The sequence below is a fragment of the Excalfactoria chinensis genome, chromosome 18 (assembly GCF_039878825.1).
Source record: "Excalfactoria chinensis isolate bCotChi1 chromosome 18, bCotChi1.hap2, whole genome shotgun sequence".
In the NCBI taxonomy this organism is placed as follows: Eukaryota; Metazoa; Chordata; class Aves; order Galliformes; family Phasianidae; genus Excalfactoria; species Excalfactoria chinensis.
The window spans coordinates 4,250,198-4,267,448 of NC_092842.1; the positions used below are offsets into that span (position 1 = coordinate 4,250,198).

At 57.6% G+C, this 17,251-nt stretch overlaps 1 protein-coding gene across 1 annotated transcript; it reads right to left on the reverse strand.

The window, feature by feature from the left end:
* Positions 1-4,573: 4,573 nt before the first annotated feature.
* IER5L (immediate early response 5 like) lies at positions 4,574-6,235 on the reverse strand. The gene has a single exon (XM_072352719.1). The coding sequence runs from the start codon at positions 5,640-5,642 to the stop codon at positions 4,629-4,631; it is 1,014 nt and encodes a 337-aa protein (XP_072208820.1). The 5' UTR covers positions 5,643-6,235; the 3' UTR covers positions 4,574-4,628.
* Positions 6,236-17,251: the final 11,016 nt, after the last annotated feature.

Genomic DNA, 17,251 nt, shown 5'->3' on the forward strand with positions numbered 1-17,251 from the left:
CTGTAGAGGATTTGACTGTATCTTGCTGATCCATCCACATTTTAATTTCCTCTGCGCGGATACATATTGCAGGATGCTGGAAATCCCCAAGCCCACTGGAGCTGCACGACTGGATGTTTCATCCTGTAACACCAATAAAATGTTAATGCATACTAATAGCCGCAGCTATAGGGTTTATGGAGCGAGCTCGGGAGCGTCTGATAATTGCTGGGGTATCTCTGACGTGGAGAATTTGGGGGTAGGGTCATCAAGTGTTGCACAGGGAGAGAAAACCCCACTGGGAGACCCTGAGCGAGCGGAGGGGGGAGCAAAGGTCTAGTATGGTGTATTGGTTATTAATATACAGATGGTAGCAAATGAACAGAAGGAATAAGCAAAGGAAAACTCACCAATGGTGGTGCCTTGGCTGAAGAAGCTGGGGCAGTCCTCACTGGTGAGCGATCTCCAAGAGATGCTGCCTCAGTGGGAGTCAGCCCTTCAATGAGGTCTCAGAGGGGATGGAGTCGAGCTCCACCCCTCCCGGGAGCACAGCTCCATCACTCTCACCTGTGCTCCCACAGCTGACCCCACACTTGCCTCAGCTGATCAATCAGAGGTTCAGGCTGTGATGACCAATCTCCCATACACATGGTATGGAGCGTGGATGGGGCACAGGGTGGGCAAGGGGAGAGATGGTGCAGGATGAAACCGCATGGGGGAGGGATGGGGTCACCATCCATGGAGGTGCCGAAGGGCAGAGGTGGTGCTGAGGGATGTGGTTGGGCTGGATGGTCCTCAAGGTCTTTTCCAGCCTTAATGGTTCTATGATTCCAATGGGAAGCTCAGCAATAAGGGGTGTGGGGAGCAGGCGGCCGCCTCCACGCAGAGCTTTTCCATTCTCATCAATGCCCACTTCCATGCTGTAAAACCTGGGGAAATGGGTTAAGAGAGCAGCAGTTCACAGGTACAAAAACTGTTGTGTGGGGAGGAGAAGGGGGAAACCACAGCTTTGGTGTGAGATTACAGCAGAAAGAAACAAACAAATGAAACTGGGGGAGGATTCATGGACCAAACAGGGGTTGTGCAGAGCACACCCTGGGCTTGGTCAGCCATCACAGCAGGGCTGTTTGCTTCCCCCCACCTGGGGCCAATAAAGAGCGGGGCTGATGGGAACTAACTTGAGAGCTGGCTCCTTGCAGGTGTGGGGCTGCTCCTTCTGCTCAGCATGGAGGCAGAGGGGAGATGAAAGCTCTCATGTCCCCATAGGAAGGACTGGGTTGACCCGAGCAGTGCAGCCACTCAGAGGGGAGCAGAGGTGAGCAGGGTGTGCTGGGCTCTGAGCTCTGCTTTGGGGGGGAGCAGCCGGGTTGTGTTGTTTCTATGTTTGTGAGGCAGCGAGTTGTTGTTTCAGAGACCCCCGGTGGGTTTTGCTGTGTGCTGTAGATCTGCGCGGTGCCATCACAGCCCCTGAGATGTCAATGCTTGGAGGTTCTGCTCCTGCTTTGCTCTCTTGGTGTTTGTGTGCTGGCAGTGGCCGTTCTGTGCTCGAAGTTGCTGCTGTGCCTTTCACTCCCTGTGCTGTCTTCTATCGGATGGTGCCTTTGGTTGCAATGCAGCCCCATTAACTTCCCGAGGTGGGTTTCACTCAAGCAGCATCTTAACCATCAGCTCCATGAGCAGGGCATAGGAAGGCCAAATGTGAGTAATTACCACTCAGATGCTAATTACCTGCACTGGGCCCAAACCCAAAGCACCAAACGCAGCTCGCAGGAGTTGCTCTCTGGACTGCACAGCCCCTAGAGCTCTGCTGCTGTTCTCTACCCACAGCATCGCTCGGACATCTGCTCACACGTGCACATCCCCAAATGTGCTTCTATTCGTCCCTATCTGAGCTGGGGTGGTGTGATGGGGGCACCTGGCTTTGGGCTGTGGGTCCTTTGGGGTTGAGCAGAGGCTGTCCTGGACTTCGGGTACCACACTGAGCTCAGCATCGCTCCAGGGTGTGGGTTATGGAGGGCTGGAACTGTTTGGAGCCCAGAGGTGGGTTATGGCTGTCGGGGTGCAGCCTTCCTGTCACCTCCCTGCCAGCCCGAGCGCTTCTGCCATCATGATTAATTTATCAGGTTCTTATGAATATGCAGATGAGGTGCCGGTTTTCAGGCTCTGCTTTCAGGAGAGGCTGTGATGGGTTTTCTGCTGCTGCTCAGCAGAGAGATGTCATGTACCGGGGCTGGGGATAAATAAGTACCGGACAGCGTCGGGGGGTCGCAGCGGCTCTGCGGAGCTTAAGAGTTCTGCTCGTTCCCCGGGGTCGGGGATTTCTACCCACGTCCCCATGCGGTGACTCTCACCAGCTGCTTATCTGTCCTACGGGGATGGTTTTGTCCATTGCAGGCTTTAAAATTGCGATGGGAGCCCCAGAAAGTTCGCAGCGGGAACGGGGCTCTGTGTGATGCTCCGTGTCCTGCTGGGAACCCCAATGGCCAGAGATGGGGGAGTGGAGGCGATGTGAGGATCGCGTGAGCGCAGCCTCGGCCCCTCCGGCTGTGCGGGGTGTGGGTGGGGGATGCGGAGCTTCGGGCTTTGCTGACCCGTCGCCATCCGGAGGCAGAACCCCCCGACGCGCTGTTGGGGCGATGCTCGGACTGACGGTGCGACCCGCTGACCCCGGAGGTCTTTTTCCAGCCGCTCTGATGGCACGATGTCGTGCTGGAGCCCCCGGCCCCGCTCCATTCACTGTCGGCTCCCACGGACAGCGGCCCCTTCCCTGCCCCGCACTGAGGTCGGGGCCGCCCCCCGCCTCCCCCCGGCGCTGCGGGGCGCGCTGCGGGCACCAGGGGGCGCGGTGGGCGCAGAGCGACGGAAAGGGGGGGGGGGGAGTTTCGCTCCCTGCTCAGCTCCAAAGCACCCCCACTCCGTAACCCCAATATTGGTTGCCCCCCCCCACGTTCTCTCATCTCCTGGAGAGGGAAAAGAGCGCAGGTTTGGAGAGCCTGCGGGTGTTGGTGTGACGGTGGGGAGGGATGGGAGCTGCGAGCGTTTTGCACGGGATTTTGAGAGATCTTGACGGTAATTCGCGCATCCCGCGGTCAGCGCGGGGGTGGGACGGGAGAGCCCGCGGCTTTCATTCATTTGGTTTGAAGGAGTTTGGGGGGGGGGGGCGGGGAAGAGAAACACACGCAAAAAAAGAAGGATGGGGGGGAGGAGGAGGAGGAGAACCCACCACCCACACGCACCACCCAGCGGCACCGCGCGGGGATAACAAACTCCAACTCCAAAAACTTCCCGAGCGCATCGGGGAACCCGCAGAGGGTCGGGATGGGGGAAGCGGGGGGACCCCAAACCCAGCGAGGGGCTCTGCGGGACCGGGGGGGGGGGTCTCAGGAAGGGGATAAGGGGGTTGGGGGATGGACGGAGGGGGCTGCGGGGTGTTGAGGAAAGTGAGGGCGCAGCAAGTTGAGAATCGACTTTTTATTAAGGTTATAAATTTTCACCAAATCTGAACAGTTTTAGCCGGTGATGTACAATTCCGTCTGCACCAAAATACAGCTTACAAACAAAGGGAAGAATCATCATCATCATAAAAGGAGACAACGGGGAGGGGGGGGAAGGAGGAAAGCAAACAAACAAAAAACCCCGAACCGAACCCCAACACGACGTCCTCGGTTACACACAGTGCCGGTCCCGTGAAGTTGGAGTGGGCAGAAACACACACATATATGGGGGGGGGGGGGGGACCAGAAAACCCACCTTTTTACAACAAAAGGTTTTTTTTTCCTTTCCAAAAAAGCAAACTAGAAGAAACGTTACAAGGAAACAAACGAGGTTACAGGAGCCGAATCTCCTCCCGAAGCACGCTGGGTTTGCGGTGCTGGAAGGCCGATACCACAAGAGTTGAACTTTAAGGAAAGAAGCGGGGAGGGGGCGGCCCCGCTTTTCGTTCCCCTCGCTCCTGTGACCCCATAACCCCGCAGGCAGCGCTGGGGAGGGGTTGGAGTCACATCGCACGCGTTTCTATGGGGGGAAGGAGGGAGGGTTTGGGGGGGGGGGGGGGGTTGGAAGGAAACAAAGTTGAAATGTTTTCATTTCTACCTCTTTCTCTTTTTTTCTCTCTCAAACAGCCTCACAAAGCGGAGCTACCGAGGGGTCCCGGAGTTGCCCCCCGCCACCGCCCGGCTCTCACGTGGCCCCGCGGCCGCCCCGGGCGGACACAAAGAGGATTCATTCTGGAGGTGCTTCGGGGGTGGCATTTTTCTGTTTGGCTTTTAATTAGCATCATCTCCCCCCTCAATCTCTCCCCCCCCCCCCCCCCTTTTTCCTCCTCCCCGTTTGTTTGCTTAATTACTATTAATTTCTCTCTCTCTCTCTCTGCAAAAATAAACTCCCAACATCTGAGATTTTTTGTCTTTATTGTACAATTTATAAAACATCGCGCTGCCCACCCGCCCCCCTCCCTGCTTCCCCCCACCCGCTCCCCTCACCCTCCCCTCTCCCCAACCCCCATCATCCCCCTCCTTTGTTTCTGGGTGTCCCCCCCCCCCCACCCCTTCCCTTTTCCCCCCACCCCATCCGTGAGCTCCACACACCGCGGCCCCCCCCCCCCCAATAAACCCCGCACCCCTCTCTCTCCCTCCGCTCCCCTCTCGGCTCTAAAACGCGACGATGGCCCGAGTCCAGGCCCCCAGGCTGGCCAGCGCCTGCTTGCCGCACAGCTGCCCGTTAAGGGGCTGCTCCGAGTCCGCCTGCTGCCGGCTCACCAACCCCGTGAAACCGGAGCCGAAGATGGAGATCAAGTTGGAGATGTTGGAAGAGTCCTGCGGGTGTTCGGCGCTGCCGTACTCCTCGAAGCGGGCGCGTTTGGTGCACGGGGCGAATTGGGGGCCGCCCGCCATCCCGCCTCCCCCCGGCTCCCCTTCCTCCACCCCCTCCTCTTCCTCCTGCCCCGGGTAATACTTGCGCTTAGCGCCCGGCGGGGGCGGCGGGGAGGGGGGCCCCGGAGCCGCGGGTTGGCAGCAACACGGGCACTGCGAGCAGCACTCCTGGTGCAGGTAACCGTTCTCCACCGTGGTCACGACGTGCGTGTCCAAATCCAGCACCGTGGTGCGGCTGCTACAGTGCTGCTGCGTTCCTCCTCCGCTCCCAAAGTCACAACCGGAGGAGGCGGCGGCGGCGGCGTAAGGGGGGGCCGCTCCGGTACCGTGTCCCGCTCCGTGCCCGGCGGGGGCCGCTCGGTAGAAGCCAGCGGAGTCTCTGCACGGCGCTCTGTGCTGCAGTTCGGGGGGAGCGGAGCACAGCGGTACCTCCGCCCCCGGTTCCGCGCCGCCCCGCAGCGCCGCGCAGCTCCGAACGTCGCGCTCGTGGGGATCGCCGGGCAGTGGGGGCATCTCCGGAGGGGCGGAGGGCGGCGGCGGGGGGCAGGGAGGGGGCACGGCGAGCAACGGGGCTCCGTCGGGGTAGTGCTGCTGGCGGCGGTAGAGCTCGGCGTAGCGTTCGCTCAGGTAGAGCTGGCGGGCGTTGCGGAGCACATAGGAGACGAGCAGGTTCTTGTGGAGCTTGATGCCGCCTCGCTGAGTGCGGGAGCTGTGGATCTTCCGCAGGGAAATAGTGATCAAACTCTGCGCATCGAGGGTGCACTCCATCCTCCTCCTCCGGCCCCTCAGCATCTGCTCTCGCCACGCAGCCCGGGCCGCATCCACACGGTGCAAACCGGGAGGGCGTGCGGAGGGGCTTTAGGGTCGTTTAGTGGTGCTTTGAGGGGGGAGGGGGGGGTTGGTTTGTTGTTGTTGTTGTTGTTGGTTTGTTTGTGTGTGTGCAAAATCCGAAAGAATAGATTAAAAAATATAGAGATATATTAAAAAATAAGAATGATAATAAAAAAAAAAGAGGCTCCAAAAGGCAAAAATAAAACCAGGAGGGGGTTTGGGGAAGAAAGGGAAGGGGAAAAGGGGGGGGATAAAGGGGAAAAAGGGGGGGGGAGACGGAGAACGGAGGGGGAGAAAGAGAGGGCTGCTGCCTTCAGGGGGCGGCCAGCGGCGGGAGCGGAGCGGGCATCGCCGTGCGCGCCGGTGCTCCGCGCTGCTGTGCAGTGCCGTGCAATGCCGTGCTGTGCAACGCTGTGCTGCTGCCGCGCTCCGAGCAGCACGGCGCGTGCAAGCCCTGCAAGCCTTGCAAGCTCTGCAAGCACTGCAAGCACCGCCACCAGCGCCGCGCGCGCCCCCGCCCTCCCCGCGCGCCGCCCCCGCGCGCGCTCTCGGCCCCGCCTCTCGGCCCCGCCCCCTTTGGCCCCGCCCTCCCCCCGCCCCCCCCACGCTCGGTACCTGTCGCGCAGAGGCACTGAACGCCCGCCCGCCCAACCCCCGCCTTTTATAGCGCGGAGCCGGCTCCCCCCCGCCCACCCCCAGAGTGTGACCAATGGAAATGCGGATAGCGAGATGACGGGCGGGTGCGGTGGCCAATAGGAGCGAGGCGGGCGCTGAGCGCTGTTCAAACGCGGTGCGTGGGGGCGCTCCGCATGGTGGGCTCAGGTGAGCGGGGCGGCGCTGCGGGTCCCGGTCCTGCCGTCAGCATCCAGCCCGGTCCGGCGGCACCCGCAGCACGAATCCACCTTCTCCGGTCCTGACAGCCGCGTGCGGCCCCCCAGCTCCGGGCTCAGCCCCCTTTGCACGCTCTGAGCGTTGGGACGGGCTCCAATCCCGTTGCTTTTTACCCCAAATCAGGTGCAGGGCTATGCGTGGGGCGTGACTCATCAAGGGCTGCTCATTAAGGGCTCCTTCCTCTCCTGCTTTCAGCAGGCTGAGGGACCGTGTTCTAAGGAGCATCCTATGGGGGGTGTGTGCGGGTTGGGGGGTGATTTTTGGTGCTGGGGGTCCTCGCTGAGCACTGATGTGGGGTTGTTAGTTCCCCTCTAAGCTCAGAGGTGGTGCGGGCCCTGGGGTCGGGAGGGGCTCAGTGTGGGGTGGGAGGAAAGCTGTGAGCCCCTTTGCTAGGAGTGCTGGAGAGCCAGCCTGCAGGTCCTCTGTTCTGGGGGTGTTGGGGTAGTGGTGGGTCCCTATCACTACCTGGGGTTGGGGGGGGGCTTTGCTGCCCTGCTGGGCTCAGCTGTGGGGGTGGTGGGCTAAATGGCAGCAGTGAAGGGGGTTTCTCCCCATAGAGCCCCCCCAGGTGAGAAGCAGCTGGTCCTAATCCTCATTTACAGAGCAGCTCCCTTCACCCGCTGCTCTCAGCTGTGCGGGATGGGCTGAGTGACTCCGAGCATCGCTGACCTTCACTTGGATCCTCTTGATCTGTTTTCCTGACCTGTAACAGGAAAAAGAATCACAGTCCTACCCAGAGGTGGCTGTAGCTGAAGGCTACAACAGGGCTGTTGTTTGCAGCAAATCGTGGCTATTTTAGGCTGTTTTTGTGAGTGGACCCAGGTTTGCTCCTGCTCACAGGCACCAAAGGTTCTCCCTTTGCTGGGGTTGGTGCTGTCAGGCTGAGCCCAGCTGTGGCTTAGCAGCATTCCCTGGGCAGCAGGGAAGCATGGCAGCGGGTGCTGCTGGCTCCATCCTGTGCAGGCAGTGCCTGCTGTGTTGTCCAGCCCATTCTTGCTGCTTTCTGGCCCATCAGCTGTGGTGGTGGTCCAGGCTGAGAGCTGGATTGCCTGTCCGCTGGCTGCTGTGGGCGCCTTGGGCAGCATGCTAGCTTTGCTAGCTGCAAAACACTGTCCTGGTGAGCACTGCATCATCCTGCTCCCCATCCTGCCCTGGGTTTGCAGTGGGATGCTGCACGGTGTTGGCCCTTCTTGTTTTAATTGCTGGTTAGCCCTGCAGGTTATGGGTTTGATGGAAGGGTCAGGGCTCTGCGTGCTGCAGTGCTGTGTTTATCAAGGTGCAGAGGGCTGTGCAAAAGGTAGTGTGTCCTCAGGGCTGTGCAGCTGTCATGGGCCATCCTGGTGCACGAGGTGCTGCTGCCTCCACCTGCATGTGAAGTTCCCTCTGCTGTAGCAGCCTGAGAAAGCTTTGTGCCACCAGAAAAACCCAAGAGCGCAGTAGAAGCCTCGAAGAGATGAAGATGGAATTAAAACCTTAATCTTATTTACATTCAGAGTAATTAATATACAAGCTATAAAACAGGGGCCCAATCCTCTGGCTGGCTGCTGGGTGCTGCTGGCGAACTGGCGGTGCCTGCAGGCTGCCTCCTCCCCGGCTGGCTCTGCTGGCATTGCGTTCTGTTTGCAGGCATGGTTGCTTTAATCCTGGAGCTGGGATGGGCTGTGTGTGCTGTGAAAGCTGTCCCAGCTTGGCCCGTGGACTCTAAAATCTGCTGGAGACACGAGAATGGCTGATACCTGTCTGAGCACATGGCTGTAAGCTCTGCTTTTTTGAAAGGATAACAAGTCCTGCATGTTTTCTGTCTCTGCAGCAGCAAGCTGGGGCAGGATGGGTTTGTTCAGAGCTTGCCTTTCCCAGGAAGATCACAGTGTCCTGTCCAGCATCGCCAGCCCCTGGTCTCAGCTGGGGTTTGTGTGTCCGTCCCATGGGAAAGGGCCCCGAGGACCCTCCTGCTGAAGGTCTGACACCACCTCGGTTACCCCTCATTGCAGCTTCACCCATGGAGCACCAGCACTCCTCCAATGGGCAGGAGGATGGGCCCAGGTTTTGCTGTAGCTGTGTGTTTCCCTGCACACATGCTGCCGGTCGTGGGGGAATGGCAGGCTGGCCCAGGATGGGGATGGCACAGCTGGACCACGGCTGCTCCAGCCCCGCTCACATCCCAGTGCCAGCATTGCTCCTGTGGCTGTCGATCCTACAGCAGGTTCCAGCAGCAACCTGGTGGACCGCTGCTCTCAGCTGCAGAGTAAACAAGCTGGCAAGAGAAACCATTTTGCTTCAGCTAGTAGGAGAAACCCTTTTTAGGTAGCACTTCCAACTGGCAAGGCTCTCCTTCATTAACCCCCTCCTTCCCTTCCCAATGAAACGTGAAAGTTGCAGCAATCAGAGATCAGGAGCTGGCTGGTGCGTCTTTGCCACCTAAAGCTATGAACACAGACACGAATTTGCTGCTTGATCTTGTAATTTCAGTGCAATTAGACTAGCTGCTGTAGAACAATTTCCCCTTGAGCCTCAGAGTCCCGAGCCTGGCCATTACTGAGCTCCTCTCAGTCAAGGAAGCATTTGGGTATTGGCTGAAATGCGGGTTTTTTGGGTGCACCTGGAACCTGACTCCCTGGAGACGCGTCTGTGAGATGGAGCTGTGGGTGCCTGGCATGTCTGAAAAGGAGCCTGCTTTTCAGGCTTGCTTATTACAAGCCAGGCACCCAAAGCTGGTGGGAAGACAAGCCAGAACAAGGCTGCAGGCTGGGTTCTGGGAGCAAGGCTGGCCGCTGCCGCCCCATCCCCTGTGCTGGGTTTTAACTGCAAAGTGTTTAATGCCTCCTAAGCGCTACTGCGGTACAGGGCATAGAAACGATGCTGTGAACCCTGGTCTGAACCTTCACAGATTTGCTTCTTTCATTTCTCCTACCCTGGTGCCACACATCATGCACTGGACTTGGCCTGTGATGCTGGTTTTATAGCCTATGTGTCTCTGCTGCTGGCTTGCTGTTCCTACAGCTTGGTCTGTGTTAGCTGATCTCTTCCTTGCTGGTGGAAATGAGCTGCTGATGGTGTGAGCAGAGCTATGGCTGTTTGTGGGAAGGCTCAGCATCCCTTTAGGTCTTGGTGCTGTTTGCTCGTGCACCCAGATCTGCCATGGTGATGCTCTGCAGTGATGGCATCGTGTTGCTTCTGGTGCAGGTACACATTGCAGGACATGGATTCCCTATAAAACCAGTGCAGGATGCTGAAGCCATGAGATGAGCTGCTGTAAGTGTAGGAGCTGCCATTTTTGGGAAGGGGAGGATGAAGTGTGCATTCAACCTCTCCAGCGAGCACTTTGGGCTGGGAGCTTTCATAGACCCAGGGCTGAAATCCCAGGTGCTTCTGCTCATGAAACCTGACCGTACCCAGCACCAGCTGTCATACAGGGCTATGAGGGACCTGCACTGACCACCTGTAAGGTGAAAATAACACAAAGCTGGTAATACGCTGTGCTCCCACAGCTGACCCGACACTTGCCTCAGCTGATTATTCAGAGGCTAAAGGACAGCCTTGAGCTCTCTTTCTGCCTGAGAAAGGTGTCTCTGACTCCTGGTTTGGCTGTGTGTTGAGCATTTGGGCTCCCTCTCTATGCTGGTGTTTGGCTTGTAGGTGGGTTATCAAAGGGAAAATGCAAGGGAAGATCCCTCCAATTTTTCTGCTTCAGGTGGGTCCAGGTCCCTGCTGTGGGTTCTGTTGGAGGCTGTGGACATCTCCACCAGTTCCTTGGAGAGAGCTGGTCTGTGCTGGGGGCTCTGTATGCAATTGGTGGTGATGGACCATGTACTCTTGGCTTTCCAGAGCTGCTTTGGGAACTTGCTGCTGCCGCCACCCCTGAGCATCTCTTCCAGGTGGAATGAGATGTCCCTGGGTTCTCTGCTGGCCTGTGGTATCTGATAGTGACCTTATTTAATTGCTGAGGGTTGGTCCCTGGGTTTGGTCTGAGCCCACGTTACAGCTCTAGCAGCAGCTGTGTTGGACCGTGCTCTACCCTAACTGCAAAGCATGAATGAGGGTCAGCTCCTGCAGTTCCACACCCACCTGTCCTGGTGGCTTAAAGGTGCCAACCTGCCTGTCCCACCGTGCAGGCAGTGTGAGAGCATCCAGCACAGCTGGTCCTTTCCTGCTCCCCTGCTTGCCCAGCCAGCACGGAGAGCATTCGGGGCAGCTGGGTTGAGCAAAAATCACATTAAATTTGGAGCTGCAGCTCAGGTGCAGTCTGGGTGCCGGGATGGTGCACGGAATCCGCATGGGCTCCTGGACCTGGCTATGGTACGGTCCCCCTCCTATTGAAAAGTGACCTGAAGGACGCACAGCCGGCGCTGCCAGCCGACGCGGGGCTCCGAAGCGGTTAATCGCTGCGATGTAATGGCAGCTTTCCCCCTGCGGAGCCCTTTCTGCCGGATAGGAGCGTGGCCTTGCCCTGGCCGGAGACAGATGGATTACAGTCCGTGGCAGGGAGCGAAGCGCTGGGGGATGCCGGGACTGGTAGTCTGGGGACGGCGGGGTCCCCGCTGTCACTCGTGGCTGGGGCGGGGGGACCCGGAGGGGATGTGCGGGCTCGGGGAGGAGCCAACGTCTTCACCCACTTTGTTGTTAAATACCTTAAAGGAGCAGTGGCTGTGCCCGAGCGAGCTCCCTAGCGGAGCCGCGCAACCCGGGCTGTGGGCTTTTTAAAGATAAAAATCGCTCGCGTGGCCTTTGGGATTAACGAGCTCGGTAACTCCTTCGGTGCCTGGGCGCTGGCAGCTGGTAATGGCCTCGCTGCGCCGCCGCTTCTGCATCCCTGCCGGAGCATCCCTCGGCCGTGCCCGGGATACTGCTGAGTGCTGGTGCTCCCGGGATCAAGAAGTCGGCGCTGGGGCTGTGTCCTGGCGGGGGGGGGGGGGGGAACATCCCTGTGTGTGAGCCCTGCAGCTGAAGAGCAAAGCACGGGGTTGTGGCAGTGTGAGCAGCCGTGCAGCTTCCTTGTGCCGCGGTGCCATGGCTGTGACCTGGAGATTTCTCTCCCGGTGTAGCTCAGCCTGGCACACGGTGCTTGCAGCCAGCTGCCCCAGCCCGGCCCTGTGGCTTGCCTGGCTCCTGCTCAGCAGCTCTGGTGAAACCTGGAGGGACGGGACAGCAGAGCACCCGCTCCCTGCAGCAGCTCCCATCTGCATTGGGTTAGGCTCTGGGTGCAGGGCTGGGGACTGCAGTGGGAGCTGCAGCCAGGTGAGTGCTGGGACCACGATGAGGGGCTGGCAGTAAAATGCTGACCCCACAGAGCCGTCTTGGCACCTGGCTGCCTCCAAAGGCTCTGTTCCTGTTGCTCTTTTCTTGCCTCTGCACCCTACAGGATGAAATCCCTCCGCAGGCGTGCATGCTGGAGAAGGGCTGCTGGGGCATCACTGACTGGAAAAGCAGGAATAACCACCAAAATGCAACCGGCGGGGAGGGCTTGGTGCTGGCGGCTGAGCCGGTTGGTGCCGGGTGATGCTGTGGGGCAGATGGCCCGGGCCTGCCCGTGTTGCCCGTGGCTGCATGCTGCAGTTCACCCATGAGCCTGATGGCAAGCAGAAGCTTTGGGTGGCAGTGCTGAGCCTGATGCTGTTACACCCGCCTTGCTCCCCTGGGTGCTGGTTGGCTGTTCACCCACCAAGGGGCTGAATTATGTCCTTTTCCCCTTTTCTGCCTGCGAGTGTTGGAGACAACACTGGGCACATCCAATCCAAACTGGGACCAATCTTCAGCTGGCTCTTGCTGGGGGTTCAGGCTCATATCAGGGCTGCATGAAGCTGTGTGTGCTGCGTGGCACAGCTCAGCCCGTGCTGCATCACCTCGGTCCCATTGCTTACTATCCGTGCTCTCCTTGGTACTGTGATGTGCTGATGCTTGCTGTCTTGCAAAAGGCTCCAGCATGTGTGTGCTGAGCCTGGTGGGAACCTGCCTGTAAAGCTTTGAGCCCCAACGCTGCATTCAGGGGGAAGGTGGGCTGCCCAGGGACCTGGTGGTGGTGATATCTGGTGAGGAGGGCTGAGGAAAGCTCCCCTGCAGGCACCTATCTAGCACTGTTGCCCATTCCGTTTTGCTTTTCAATCCTTGCCTGCTGTTTGGGTGCCTTGTACCAGCTGCCTAATTTGTAATGATGGTTGCATTGCAGCAGATGCCTTGAAGGAGCCCCGTGCTGAGGTGTGCACCCCTATGCATCCCCTGAGCTGACTGCTTCTGACAGCCCTGCTCCCCACCAGAGCCTGCATCCTTCGTGTTCTGATGCTGGAGCAGAGGTCCAATGGGTGAAATGCAGCAGTGGTAGGTGTGAGGTCCTGGAGTTGGAGCTGTGTGCAATCAGTGTGGTGCTGCTGTGGGAATGTCCCACTCACACGGGCATTCCCATGGCTGGAGGGAACTTGTCTTGCTCTGCCAAAGGCAGAAATGCAATGTGGATAACATCAGCAGGACAGCATTGCTAGAGGAACTAAAAGCAACTGCATCCATAGGAACCTCGAATCTTATCTCCATGAACGTTGGAGTTAATTGCATTTCCAGCTGACACATCAAGCTGTCCTGCCTCAGCTGTATGCAGCAGAGCCAGCACATGGGGGCTGCTCCTGGACATAGCCTCACCTCTGGTGTCCCACTCTCCTATGGAGACAACGTCTTTTCCAGGGCTGTTTGTGCTACAGTCAGGTCTGAAGAGCCCAGGGTTTGAGCTGAGCTGGTTGCCAGGTCCTTATGGGTGTATCTCGAAGGTGAGACTTGTCAGGATGAAGCAATGGATGGAGTTTTTAATGGGTGTTCAGCAGTCACTGTGGAGATGCTTAAGGGCATAAATTTTTGAAGAGCATAATGGATGTTAAGCTCTCAAAAATAAATCCTAAGTCTCTTTAGCTTGGGTTTCCCAAGGTATTGGCGGCTAGCTTGAAATGAGAGAGCAAGCAAAATGAAATAAAAGGCTTTTAGTTGGTGTGGAGCTCCTGCTCACTTTGTGTGTCTGAGCAGCAGCGCAGCCCTTTGGGATGCTGAGCTCAGGACAGCAGGGTCTCAGCTTTGGGTGGGTGCTTTTTGGGGCTCACATTGCAGTATAGAGTTGAGGTTTTCTTCCTAGTGCCAATTGGTTGTGCAGGGAATTGGTTGTGCAGGTCTTATTAGTGATCAGCATGTGACCATGGGGAAACCTGTGCACTTGCTTGGGTACTTCCCTTAGGGAAAGCATCTTTGAGTGGCAGAGCACCAGGAAGTTTTGGAGAAGGGACTGCACCTCTCTAGTGTGGGCAGTGAAGGTTTTTGGTGGCTGAATGTCCTTTGTTAGTGGGTTTGCATGCGGGATGTGGTGACTTTCTGCCTGCCCAAAGGGTTGCTGTCTGTGGGGCTCATGCCTGATGCAGCTCTGGATGCTGTGCCCTCATCGCTCACATTCCCTGGGAGGGAACGCAAAGAATAAGAAGCTGCATTCTGAGAGTGTGAGGATCGAGGCATTTCATGGTAATTGCTGCTCCTATCCAGCACAGTGTGTGGTTCTGTGGGCTCCCGGCTGCTGCCTCTTGGGGGAGGAGAGGAGAGCAGGGATGGAGCAGTGGCCTTTGCTGTTTGGCACAGCTGCACCAGGGTGTCTGCAGCTCTGAGGCACGGCAGCTCTTCCCCAGATGGAGAACAGGGCCCTGGGGGTATCAGCCGTCTGCTGCTTTGCTGCCCATAAAACCCTGCAGGCTGTTTTGCACAGTTCTTGGTGCGACTCAATGGAAAAGAGCAGATTCTCTGTTGAACTGCACCAAGAACTGTGCTCCCCCCGTTATCCCCGAAGATGGGTGCAGATGACTCTCCTCCTGACGTGTGTGATCTGTGTGCACTTGGCTCTCCTTCCTTCCTGGGCAGCTGGCGGGTTATTTTTGGTTCTGGAACAGCCCAGATCTAGTTTCTATCAGGACAAGTCTCTGCCCGGTGCAGTGCTCACATCCCTGGTGCCGGCAGAGGTGGACCATGCATTGACTAGAGCATGTGGGGCTGCTCCAGCACCCACCTGGCCAGCATCACTGTGAAGTGGCTGCAGAGAAAGGGCTGCTGGCCACGTCTGTGGGCTTCACCTGGCTGTGGCCACCTCAGCCACCCCATCTGTGGGCCTCTCTGGGGAGAGGGACGGGCAGGAGCAGCTGGTGCTGTGGCAGGGCTTGGAAATCCAAGCCAGCACCGAGTCACGTGCATCCCCTTGGCTCACAGGCTGGGAGAATGGCAGCCCCTTTTCCTCTGGCCTCCTGCCCTCATCCTGCAGTGGAAAACCCCACAGAGGGGTGATGGGGCTGAACGGTTTGCTGGGGGCCTCCTGCCCTGCCCCTCCTCTGCAAAGGTTCACAGGGGAAAGTGAAGAGTGGATACTGCCATTCTGCTGCTTGAGTGCAAGGATAGTGCTTCTCTGGAGCTCCCCAAGCAACTCCCAGTGTGTTGGTCCTGCTCCTTGTGATTCAGATTTGTCCCACCTTATTTCATTGCAAGCAGATGTTGCTCAGAGCATCCTTTTCACATCAGTACGTTGAGATGCCATGGGGCCTCTGCCTACCTGGAGGGGAGGGCAGAGGGGAAAATGCAATCAAACAGGTCTTGTCTCCAAGTTAAACAGCTTGGGTGTTCGCTGTAGCCCGACTGCTATTGTTGGGAAAGTGTGGCTGCTTGTTTCTCTGTGCCCTGCTGGCTCTGAGGGCTGCTGGGGAGGAACCTCAAGAGCAGGCATCTACACTGGCCATGTCCTCCAAACTGCTGTATTTAGAACCAGTATTTGAAGCTTCTAGCAGTGCCTGCTGTGTCCCAGTATTTCGTCCTATGCTACATGTGAATGCTTGAGGGCTGCCAAAAATGCCATGGATCACTTTGGGTGTCTGAGCCACTGTGTGACAGCCCTGGGTGCTCCCTGCCCAGTGCTCCCCAGTCTCTCTGCACAGCTATCAAGCCAGGGCAGCTTTTTCACTGTCTTCTGTGCCCTTTCTTCTGCGGAGGGAGCTTCAGCACAGCCTCCCACACTCAGCCCCTATCAGCAAAATACTGCCTGCGTATCCTTGATGTTTCCCTCTGCTCCTGGCAGGGAGTGAATCTGTTTCCCATCTCTAAATGTGGGCTCCTGGGGTGAGCTTGTGAGTGTGGGCTCTCCTGCTCCGAGCCTCTGTGCTCCTCACCATGTGGGGTTTCTGGGCTCCCTGTGACTGTCCTTGCTCCTCATTCTGCTCATCTCCCTGTGAAGCACGAGGGTCTCAAATGGCACCGAAAACAGAACCAAATCAGCTGTGAATAGGCTTGAACTTACTATTCAGGAATACAATAGAAAATCAAATAGGTACTACATCTCCTTTGGCTGCCTGTGAGCCTGGTTTTCTTTGTTGCAGGTGGCTGACAGAAAGAAAACAGGTTTGTTATGAAAGCATCAGGTCCGGCTTGCCCTGCTCTGTTACCTGGGAAGCTGTGAAGGAGGTGGCTGTGGTTCATGGGGAGGCTGCTGCTGGAGGCACTGGCTCAGAGATGTGCAGGGAGCTCTGGGGTTCTGCATGGCACAGCAGGTTTGGTGCGGCGTTGGTCCAGGTGTTCCTCCTGACCAAAGGCCTTGAAGAGGATGAGTTGCCTCCACGCATTGCAGCCCAGCCTGGGTTTTGGTTGTGCAATGCAAAGAACATCTTGTGCCTCCGTGCTGATCTGCGCCCTGCTTCTTAGCACCTGGAACAAGAGTGAAATTCAAATGCACAAAGCAGAATCCATGTGAGGCATCCTATGGGCATGCATTGCCTTTGAGGTGTCTCACAGGGGGGCAGGTGGCAGGGCAGTTTTGTGCCCCAGTGCTGCTACCAGGCACACTGCTGTGCCCTCGGTGAGTACCCGGCTCAGGGTGCCCTGGTTATGGGTGCTGCACCTCGGGTACAAATGCAATGGGAAGATGACAGACTTCCCTTCTGAAGCCTGACTTCCCCCACCCATTAGGACTGAAGGCGAAAAAAAGAGCAGGAACTGATGGTGAGGGCATTTCAAGGAGGCAGAAGTTGGAAAGGGAGTGCTCAGTGTGTGTCTCCAGCCGGCTCTGACTCACCAACACGTGCAGGTACAGCCCTACTGCTGGCTGCAGCTGGCTTTTTGGTCAAGCCTTGCTCACCAGTGAAGCTGAGAGGGTTTGCAGAGTCAAAAGGGAAGCACAGGAAAGGGAGCAGCTATTGCAGCTTGCTCCTGTTTCCTTTGCACGGCCCCAAATTGTGTCCCCCTCTCTTGCCCCTTGCAAGCTGCAACCCCCAGGAAAGGGCCCAACTTGAGTGAATCGAGAGCCAGGATCTGGCCACACTGATGGCAGGGTTCAGAATTAAAGCTGCCTCCAAAGCCTTGTTCTGCCTGCCAGACAGTACCACAGGGGCAGGCGTGGAGCTGGGGCTCTGCTGCAGAGGTAGGATGGGAACATGTTCTGGTCCTGCCTGTTTGGTTTAGTGCTCCTGGCTGAGGCTCGGGCAATCCAGAAGGGAGATGCAGGGCTGTGACTTATTGTTATTTAATACTTCTAAAGCTGCAGAGATGTAACTTGGACCCAGATTCACCTGACAGACCCAATGTGCCGTGGCTGGAGCAGCGGGCATGAGGTTGGATGTGATGCTGTAGGTTTGAAGTCAAAGAAATGGAGAGGTGAAGCTGCTGGCCTCGGTCACCCCCAAATCATGATT